General features: G+C 37.6%; 1 protein-coding gene across 1 annotated transcript; it reads left to right on the top strand.

Annotated features, from left to right (window-relative positions):
• The first annotated feature begins 1,377 nt into the window (after positions 1 to 1,377).
• Positions 1,378 to 10,570, top strand: LOC113569911 (beta-1,4 N-acetylgalactosaminyltransferase 2-like). Its single transcript, XM_026998018.2, has 11 exons — positions 1,378 to 1,549; positions 1,723 to 1,764; positions 1,885 to 2,007; positions 2,489 to 2,595; positions 2,769 to 2,806; positions 3,406 to 3,586; positions 5,057 to 5,143; positions 6,152 to 6,333; positions 6,488 to 6,631; positions 6,760 to 6,988; positions 9,945 to 10,570. Exons 1-11 carry the CDS (start codon positions 1,452 to 1,454, stop codon positions 10,124 to 10,126), a joined length of 1,413 nt encoding a protein of 470 aa, XP_026853819.2. The 5' UTR covers positions 1,378 to 1,451; the 3' UTR covers positions 10,127 to 10,570.
• Positions 10,571 to 10,973: the final 403 nt, after the last annotated feature.

Genomic DNA, 10,973 nt, shown 5'->3' with positions numbered 1-10,973 from the left:
TGCTGGTATAAGGGTAGGGCAGCCAATCCGGTTTCAGGCTTGTTCTTTCTTGTGCCTGCTTGTTTTAAATTTAAATACAGGGTTGGGTTTTTTTTTTAGGAAAGTTTGTCCTTTTGACAGTACAATAATCTTAAACTGGCAGCTGTTCAAGATTACCAAAATTACAAAATAACAAAATCTTTCAGTGTGTCAGTGTGGATTGTGGGATACCATTGTTAAGTCCAACGCCTGCAGGTAATTTAAGATGTTTTAAATGGCACTTTTATGCTTTACAATTAGATTTTTCTGGTTGATTTTGTTTTCTGTTTTTTTTTTTTTTAGTTTTACAGGACAGAAAATATTTCTATTTTCTAGATTCATGATGTGGTGTGTTTAAGGTGGAATGAACCATTTATTATAAAAAAAAAAAAAGAACAGTTAACCAAGCCAATTGTAATTTCTGTTTTTACTCAGATATAAACTACTTCTATGTGCTGGATTCAAGATGTGATGTACTTATAGTATAATGAATAATTTATTAAAAAAAGAAGAATTAAGCAAGCCTAATGTAACTTCTGTTTTTACTCAGATGTTAACTAGTGTAGAGTCATGAAGTTTATTAGGTTCTACATTTCAATGGTTAGAATGTGTTATTTGTAGTACAGCAAACATGAATACCTTAATGAGTTTTAAGAGGAGTCATGGGGTTCCTTGAAGGTGCACCTGTTAGAATTTCCTACAGTGCGAATCCTTTTTCTGTACAGTAACCAAGTATTTTCTTTCCAGCTGTAGCATATCTGTTCTTAGGTTGATGAAAGGCTGTCAAATATGGTTTAAGCTAGTGTCAGACAGCTGTCTCATTTTTGCACATTCTATCAAGAATGAACATGTTGTACTTACTATATCATTTACATATTTCCTCTTACACATCTTCTTAACCATCTATATATACTCATGTATCTCTGAATAAAGTATACATGCTTCTCTGCATCTCTGAATCTGTGTAACTCATTCTGAGAAATGTGCCACAGGGCTCTGGGAAGGACAAACAGACTAGGTGAGACATACAGTGGGACCAGAAGTACTGGTAATATAGGGAATAGGGTAAACATAGGGACTGTTACAGGGTGGTGTGGGTTTGAAATCCTCTCCTGACACTGAAATGTAAGGAAAGAATTCCATAATACCCCTGGTCTGGTTGTCCTTCCTCTGGGACAACCTGTTATTTTGTGCCAGCCTTTGTGTTTACTTGGGATAGAATTTCCTCAGGTTTTACATTATGGAAGCAATTGGGCAGGTCTTACAAATCAGATAAGCAAACCAGTTATTCTCCAACCTTCATTTGTCATAAAGGTACTGCTTTATAAAAAGGGAGCTGCCATACTTAGAACAAGACAATCAAATTGGACAAGAGAAAAACTGGAATACCTGTTTCTCTTCTGACCACTCACATTTACAGGCTGCCCTTCATCATGATGCGGCATAAACTGGGTTTTTATATTCTTTTGGCTGGTTTTATTATCTTTCTGATTTCGAAGTCGATGATCAACAAACAGAAACAAGTCTTAAGGTACTGGCATAATACTGTAGTTTCAAATCAAGCTAAATCACAATTCATACAACATAAGAAAGAAACAAAAATCTTTATTTCAATTTTGTGTGTTTATCTACATTCCTTTTTTATTTTTGTTCCTGACTTTTTCGGAAATGGTAAAATGCACCTTTGGCATATAAATGGAGCAGCAACACTGGTTCTACTGAAGTTACTCATTACCCAAAACCAAGGTATTTGCCAATTTATGGAAGGTCATAACATTTGGTTAACATCACAAGAGAGATTTCTATTCACTTAAATTTAGAATTTTTGCTACTTATATGGTTTCCTTTGTGCTCTTCTCTCCTCAGACCGTTTCTTAACGTCAGTCATCCTCCATGCAAATGTGAAGGAGATGAGATCGTTGGTCAAGTGCCAGAGGACATACTTAACTTAGCTGAGAGGCGTCGCGAATATAGTAAACACCAAACCAGGTTTTGTAGAATGTTCTGTCCTTAAAATTATGTTTTAAAGGAAAAATCCCATATTAGAGGCTACAGCATGCTATTGCTTGCTATGTGGATTTATGGGGGGAAAAAAGTCCAAATGGCAAGGAAAACATGCATAAACATGTCAAATAAAAAGGTTTTATGGACTCCTTCACAGTGCCCCTGAAAAGTTACTTTTGTGTCATATTCGCTATTTCAGAGTAAAGCAATAATGCCTAAATCAGAGCTAATCAGAGCTTCTAAAAGCATTTTATGATCTTAGGAAAACAAATATATGGAGGCAATTTTAATCTAAATTTAATCCAACGTCTCTGAATGCTGAATAATGTGTTGTTTTTTACATTTAATGTTAGAATATTCATTTAGAATATGTTTCAAATATTTAGCAGGTTGTACCAAATAGAGTCTAGTGTCAGTGTTTGATCTTCTTTGAGACATTCATTCTTTCATCATGCATCTTTATTAGGGTGAACACAAACATAGTCAATATTATTCTGGCTCAACCCAACTCTCCACTCCAATATCCCATTCATGGACTCACAGTTACCCCAATGAAGAAGAGTGTAATTCCAGGTATCTTTCTCTTGTTCATTTGGGGTTTCTCTGGTTTAACCTGTGCAGAAACAAATATAAAATATGTCACATATGTTTTATTCATACTGTTTGATGTTTATCAGTGTAATGTCAGACTACAAATAGTTTCTCTGGTAGCATTTTAATTTATGGCCAATTGTATGTGGCTGTAGGTTTAGCTTTACATGCAAAGACGAGAAAGCAGTACAAGGTATGTGTACCGTGTAATGTGTTTTTGGTGTTGGTATTTGTTTCTTTGAAACCTCTTTTTCTTTCATGTAGTCCTTTTGCATGAAACAGCAGTGACTTGGATAACTCAGAGTACACACACGCACACACACGCACACACGCACACACACACGCACACACACTCACGCACACGCACGCACACGCACGCACGCACACACACGCACACAACACACGCACACACACGCACACGCACGCACACGCACGCACACGCACGCACGCACACACACGCACACGCACGCACACGCACACGCACACACACACGCACGCACACACACGCGCGCACACACACGCACACACACACGCACACACCACACACACACACACACACACACACACCATGTCTGGTTCTGGTTTTACTTCCCTGACTTTATTTCCTGGTATGCGGGTTTCATCCTTTTCTTTTACTGCTTTTTGGTACTCAGCCACAAAAAAAAAAAAAAAACTAAAAAAACCTTTTAGTAATTTGAACACAGTACTAAGACTATTCTAAGTCCAGTTTTACATGTGTTCACAATTGTTAGTCTCTGCTATTAAACTTGTGTTTACCTTCCGTGCTGCTAGGTCTCTCTGGGAGTGGATAGGGGTGTGTTATCAGTTAACAATGATCTGGAGGGAGTGCAGGTGGGGGGGCAGGACCAGAGCAACCTAACCATTTCCTCCTCCCACCTGGACCATCTCAACCACCTGCTGAGCACAGTGACCTACAAGAGCAATGTTTACCACATCAGGACAAGTGATATGGGTAGGGACCTGTACTGTGTTTCTGAAACATTGCATTACGTCCCACACAAGCCTGGAACAGCAGGGAACTACTATAAATGAACATCTTGTTAGCAGTACTAGCAAAACCTCTAGCTTGTTGCTATATGATTATTCACAATATATAACATACAACCCAGAACCATGCTTTTCTGGTCATTTTATAGTGGCCCTAAAGCTGTGGTTAATTGGAAAATTGATTTATATCTACGGTGTGATCTTTGATTACCAAGCCAAAATAGCAGAGCAGTAGTAAATGTAAAAGGTACATTACTGTGAAAGGGAAAATAAACCCAAAAAGAAACCTTTACCTGACACATATAAACACAAAGGTCTGTGTTTGGAACCCTGGCCATGAGAGAGTTAAACACGAAAACCAAAACCAGATATAAAAATGGGTGTTTTGAATACAACAGCAAGCACAAAAGACATGTAAATCTTATAGTATATATAAGAGTATGCAGTATGCAATGGTGCCCAGTATGCAATGGAGCCCAGTATGCAATGGTGAACCTTATGACATCAGTTAAAGTCTAAAGGAGTATCATCACTGGATATAATTAACGTGGTTTATATCAGGAGATCTCTCCAAGCCAGTAGCATGCACACCACCACAGCTTGCAGAGCATTTTTTATGAGTATAGAAACATTTTATATCTTTGTGTATGCAAAATTAAGCCCACCAACCCAAACTACATTGTGGATGCTGCAAAAGTGGTGGATTACCAAGGAAATGCAGAGAAGAAATCCAATATGTCAATATGACCTCGACTGTATACAGTAGACTGTATATCCGTCTGGGATCCTTCTAGATCCTTTTGGGATATCATCAGCTCTTTCTGTTAGAAACTGGCTCAAAGTGACCAGTCCTTCAGGTTCGATCTCCTCCAAGTTCCCCTCTGCCCTCCGTCCTCTGCTGCCGGTTCTGGGGAAGTCAAGAGACACTGACACCAAGGTAGTGAATCAAGAGACTTCCACTTTATGAGGAAAGCACAGAATATATATGTGTCCTATATCTACTATCTAAATCTAAAGGATGATGGGGAAAAGTGAAGCATGTTCTAAGGGTCTACGTAGAAAGGAAAGAGACAAGATTAGTAAAGATTAGATGTTCTCTGCATGAACGAGCCACTAGCTGTTCCCGTGTCCGCCATGACCCATTGCTGTGCTTAAAGGGAGATGGAGAGAGAGAAAGAGAAAGGGAGGGGTAAAGGAGACAAGAAGAAGGAGTGGAAGACCTCGGATGACCAGCTCATGGTCAAGCCGCCATGTCATGGCTGATAGGCAGAGACCTTGTGTTGGGTGCCTGAAGACAGAAAGGCTCCTGTGTCTAACACTTTCATGTTTATGTAATTGTTCTCTTTAGCATATAGGAGGCAAAATCTGATCCTGCATCAAAACACTCATTATGAAATTTTATATGCAATAGATAACCAATGATCTCTCTCTTCAGTTCACTTCTCTTTTGAGGACTATGAGGCTTTATTCCCTATTGTGATCAGGAGGCCTTCGGTACCGGTTCTCTACGATCCTGGAAAAGGTGAGAACACAAGCTTTAAATGGTAAAGTCCCATCATGAATTTTACCAGGGCTGTTTACTAAATAAAGCATGTACACTGAACTCCACATACAAAAGAAAGAGTTTCACTTTATTTAAGTCACTTTATTTAATAAATATTTTAGCCATTGTTGTAGTTATTAAGTATGCATAAAAGTACAAGAATACAAGAGTTATTTAGGAACACCATCAACTTACTAGTGCATTAGTGTTCTCATGAAAAGTGAACATTAAAAAATTATAAATAATATGGATGTAACACCCAAATTTTGTTCTCAATACATTGTCTCAATGCAAGATAAATAGTGTTAACACCACATAACATTGTCTTGCAGTTCTTAATTTTATGTTTAATTCATGTTTTCTTCTTCCCTGAAATCCAGTGTAATAAACCAATAATAAACCAAGTAATAAATAATAAACCAAATAATATAACCAATAATAAACACATTTAAATCCATGTGTCAAATTAATAATGTATAATTAAGGCCAAGAAACCTCACTTCTGTATGCATATGTTCGTTTTTCTGTTTTGCATCCTTATTCCTCATATTTGTAAATTTCCAGAATTACATGTGAATAGGGGAATACTGAATAATGTTTTCCCCCAGTTGCAACTGTATTTACAGCAGCCCGTTCTCTGCATCCAGAAAATAGACTGATATATATATATATATATATATATATATATATATATATAAATTTATTTATTTATTTATTTATTTTAAATGAAAAAAATACTATGCTTACTAAATCTGTAGATTGGATGCATCAGTTCCAAGAAGTTTAATCTATCATATGGGAAGGCAATAAGGACAGTTATATATTCTACGATCTGCTTGGTTTTGTGCAATATTTACATAATGGATAGAATCATATGGAATTATTCCTATTCCAATATGTTGTGCATTATACAAAATTATATGCTTAATCAAATAGAAAAGCACCACAACTGAATAACAGCATCCTGTGACTCTTATTTCTCTGCAGATATTAACTCCCAGGTCACAGTAGTCACTAAAACATTTCTACGGTACAATGAGTTAAAGGTTCTCATCAACAGTATCCGTCAGTTTTATCCAGACATTAAGATCATCATTGCTGATGACAGCCTGATCCCAGAAAAGGTGACTGGCACCAACATAGAACATTATATAATGCCTCCTGCACAGGTAAACACCTACTGTTTATTTGATTAAACCAAAGTTTAAAAAATAAAAATACAAAAGCTACAAAAGAGATTGTTTTTTGGTGGATATAACTACCTTCTGTCCATTGAACTGTTTTGTTCTGATAAGTAAATATGATTTGATGGTGCTTCCACAGGGATGGTTTGCAGGCAGAAACCTTGCAGTCTCTCAGGTCACCAGCAAGTACTTCCTGTGGGTGGATGATGACTTTGTATTCCTCAGTAAAACACACATTGAAAACTTTGTGGAAGTAATGGAGGCCATTCCTGATTTGGATGTGGTGAGAAACTGTGACCATGCTGAGAGAGTCTGGGTCCAGGAGGAATCTTTCAAACAGTTTCTTGCATGCTGCGCATCAAGGGCTCCTTTCATCTCAGGCTTATCCTCCCGGCTCTCTCCTTTCCTCAGCTTGGCGGTGATGTTGATGGAAACCAGTTCTACTTCAGTCTCATGTATGAGGAGGGAGATGAAGACGGAGGTGGCTGCATGAAGCGTGTCCACGGCCAGGCGCACAGCACCCTGCCCGGCTTCGAAGACTGCTACTTAGTAGACGGAGTTGTCAATTTTTTCCTGGCTCGGACTGATGCGGTGCGAAAGGTTGGCTTTGACCCTGTCCTGAAACGAGTAGCTCACACAGGTAAGAAGTGGCTTTCTCTTTTCTAACACCGTTACACTGATTCTCATATTCTCCACTAAAATGATCAGGTCCTGTTTTGACTTCAGTTTAACAGATAAATTCAATAGATAAAAGGTATTATTCTATTGAACTATCCTTAGTTCTGTGCAAGATGACAGATGTTTACAGTGTTAATGGAAGAGCAAAGCAAACATTTCAAGATGGAAAACCAGTTGTCATTTAGTAATGGACAATAAAGAGAGACTTGGATTGACTTTTGGGTTTGTTGGGGGAAAGTTCATTGAAGGTTATGACTTCAGTAGTGTGATACATCTGTAAACATGAGAACAGAGGTGGAGGGTAACGGAACACAAATACTTCACTACTCTACTTAAGTATCATTTCTGTGAATTCAAACTAATTGGTTATTTTCACTTTTACTACATTGCAATTAAATATATTGACCATAATTTTGACTCTACCACATTTGTCTAACAACTAGTTACTTTGTTAGACAATTGTGGAAGAGTCAAAAAGTTCAGATGCATATTTTAAGTTTGAGTGAAATGAGAGAGAAACTCCCAACGTTTTATAATAAAGGATAATTAAGTAGTTGTTTGAACAGAAAAAAATCTTATATAGAGTTCACTGTCATCAGCACACTTGTCAACAAGCTTTATGAAACATTCCATTATTTAGTAATAGTAGGCTGCTGTCAATGCTGAGGGATCATAGATTGGTGCCCCTAATTAACTGAATTTAGCACCACCTGCTGTAGAAATGCAATACACTGTAGGAGTGGCACTCTCTATTAATACAGAGTCAAGTCTGATGACATGGACCAGGGGCTTCCTGCAGGCACTTATACCTTCTGCTTCTTCCATAATGGCAATATCAATTTTTCATACATCAGACATTGTTGTTTTGAGCACAGGGTCCATATTTCCCTGTTATAAAATATGCTCAAAAGGTGCACTTTAATATGTTCAGTGAGCTTGATGTTTGTCTTTTGGGCAGTGGTAGCCAGAAGGTTGCCAGTTCAAGCCCTACTGCCACCAAATTGCCACTGTTGGGTCCCTTAGCAAGATCCTTAATTCTCAATTGCTCAAATTGTACTTAGTCATAATTGTGAGTAGTGTGGCAGGTGATCTTAGTCATAATCTCAAAAAGGCCTTTTCTGTTTATGAGTTCAAATGCTTTGGTGATTACCAGTGAAGGTGATGTTTTCACTTTTCATGCATTATAACAGAGAAAACCATATAAATAGTGGACCATGCAGCTTCAAACCCACCCTGAGACTGAAGGTGGACTCAAGAACATGAAGCATCTTCAGGGCAAAACATGCAAACATCTTCCTCAGTGCTGAGCAGAGACATGCTGTGAGGGTTAATACACCTCTCACCCTTATTCTTGTAGAGGGTGACAATTTTGGCAGCATTCATATCTTGAAGTAAACTGCCTTCAGCAGTGACAGCTCTAGGATTAGGGTAGTTGATACCCTAAGGGAGTTTGAGGTGTTCAAAGGGAATGCTGTTTTTTTTACTGAGGCTTTTCCAGAAGAGAGTGATTCTTTACTGACACTTTACTGAGCTCCTCCATGTCGGGCTTAGCACTGATTCGAACATGGTGCAAAGAGACTTATGGCTTTCTTTTAAAGTACCATTTCCCTTGTGTACAGCTCTGAGTAATATTCTACCGAGCATTCCATCTGCTTTGGTCTTTCCTCATTTGTTCTTTAATGACCTGACCTGTAGATGTTTTTTTGGGGGGGTGTTCTTGCTCTGTAATAAACTGATAGCCTGCTTGATCCCGTTGTACATATCTGCAAACCTTTGGATCTTAGACCAGAGTTGCAGCCACCTGCTAACCTGCTGTACTTGGTTCTCACTAGGAGAGGCCATGTATACTACTAGTAGCACATGTCTCTTCTAAATCAGGGGCATCAGTTCATCAGAGTTGGCTTCAAAACAATCAGTGGACTTGCCCATATTCTTCCCAAAGGTGGGGATCACATTATTATATGTGACATCCCATCTTTTGCAGGTTTCCATATCATTTCCCAATATTTGATGTAAGTATGACAAAGGTTACATTGGCAGCAGAAGTCGAAAACACTCTATGTTTTCATTAATCTTTTCATTAAAAATGTTGACAAGAATAAATATTGACTCTTGAGAAGTGACTTTACTTATGGCTGTGCTGAGTTCATCATAGAACTTATCCTTGGCTTCGTGGACAAAAAACTTTGTGTAGGTACAAAGGTCCTGAAGATGTTATCCAAGTCCACTGCTGTTTGAAGCTGGATCTTAAACAATCCCTTAGTTTCTTCACTTGGTTTTAAGATCCTTCTCTTTTAAAAACATTTAAAATTAACCCAATTATGCACTTGTAAGAAGATATTTTCAAATATTCTATAGCCTTGTATTGTATAGTATCTCTCAATCTGGTTTTCAGCAATGACACTTGGTTCTGGAAGTATCTCAGTTTAAGGGTATTTTTGGACTCTAACCTATTTGTGCTAGCTAGGGATACTTTTCTGAGTAAATATCTAAAGCACTTTTGGAAGTTGCTCCGGGAAGTGTCTATTATATGCCAAAATGTAATATAATGTAAATGGGATGTTTTGAATCCGTTTTGTTTTCCTAGGTGGGATAATTTGCACTACCTGCCTGCCATTCTACATTATAGAACATTATATTTTATACATATTATATAGATTTTACATTATATAATATATAATAAAATAAAAGATTGTCAAAGGTTATACATACAAGTTAATAAATTCTAGTTCAAGTACATTTAATACTTTAAGCATGTTTATAAAGGTTTAACTTTTTTATAATAGAAATATTATTTCTACTTTTACTCAGGTTAAAGTTTTGTGTTCTTCTCCCAAACCTACAGGTACAACCCGAGTACAACTCTTTACTCTGCACGTTTATCCTCTCTGTAATACTATATCATATTTCATCTTTAGAGTTCTTCATTGATGGGCTTGGAGATTTGTTGGTCGCTACTTGCAAAGGATTCTCTGTTGGCCACCAGCAAAGGACCTTCCGGGAGGTATACAGTAAATATAGGACACAGACGAGAAATCAGGAAAAAGAAAAACTGGCACATCATTTCTTTAAGAACCATCTGAAATGCATCAAGTATTGAGGTCACTTTCATGGGGGCCTTTTCTCTCCACCAGTGGTGTTGGTTTCATTTCAGATGTGGGGGGAACACTGCTCACACCACATCATATGAGTAACTTGAGCAGGAATTACTGGGGGGGGGGGGGGACACACTTTGCGCCCCCCCACCCCTACATATACTTCAAATAGATTTTTACAATACAAGGTTGATTACAGACTACTTATCATATAGGTTTCAGTTTTAAAATTAAAGAAATGATGCATGTCTATGAAGTTAAAAATTAGAATTCTGTAAATTCTGAAACTTTTAATTTGGGCTAATGGGTTATATAACTGACAAAGCACAGCTTCTATAAACCCCTGATTTCATCAATTGTGTTCACAGAATGTGAAAATCTTTAGAAAAGCACATTTGATAGAATTTCTACATATGATAATCATATTTCTCCAAAGGAAATCTGCAGGTTTTATGAATACATACAATCCTGGAAGCTTGATCAACCAGGTAGTGATAGTGAGCAGGTTCTGCTGATAGCCTCATGGGCCTGTGTTGGAACTCACTCACCTCACATCTCCCTCTCATGCGTAGCAGAATTTTTCCACAAGGGAATGCTATTGTTATAATCAAAATTTACTTAATTACATTAATCAAAACCTACATAAGTTTACAAGTTCTTGTAACATTTGATGATGCTGGTGCTGTATTACCGAAACCAACTGTTTACTTATCTACAATGGAAACATTCATTTGAGCAGGCTAAAATAATATGACGTTATCTACTCGTGTGGCTACAATACAGGTTACAATGAGTAACAATTATTTAGTGAACTCATAAATTAAATACCCAGGAGTACTGCACTTGTATGTT

This window comes from Electrophorus electricus, chromosome 1 (genome assembly GCF_013358815.1).
Source record: "Electrophorus electricus isolate fEleEle1 chromosome 1, fEleEle1.pri, whole genome shotgun sequence".
In the NCBI taxonomy this organism is placed as follows: Eukaryota; Metazoa; Chordata; class Actinopteri; order Gymnotiformes; family Gymnotidae; genus Electrophorus; species Electrophorus electricus.
Note: the sequence above shows the minus strand (reverse complement) of the source record. Positions and strands in the feature narration are given on the sequence as shown.

Excerpts from the sequence above, each read along its gene's own strand:
- LOC113569911 (XM_026998018.2), top strand. The coding sequence starts at position 1,452 with ATGATGCGGCATAAACTGGGTTTTTATATTCTTTTGGCTGGTTTTATT. Across the intron at positions 2,008-2,488 it reads TATAGTAAACACCAAACCAG|GGTGAACACAAACATAGTCA; the intron begins GTTTTGTAGAAT and ends CATCTTTATTAG. Across the intron at positions 2,807-3,405 it reads AGACGAGAAAGCAGTACAAG|GTCTCTCTGGGAGTGGATAG; the intron begins GTATGTGTACCG and ends CCGTGCTGCTAG.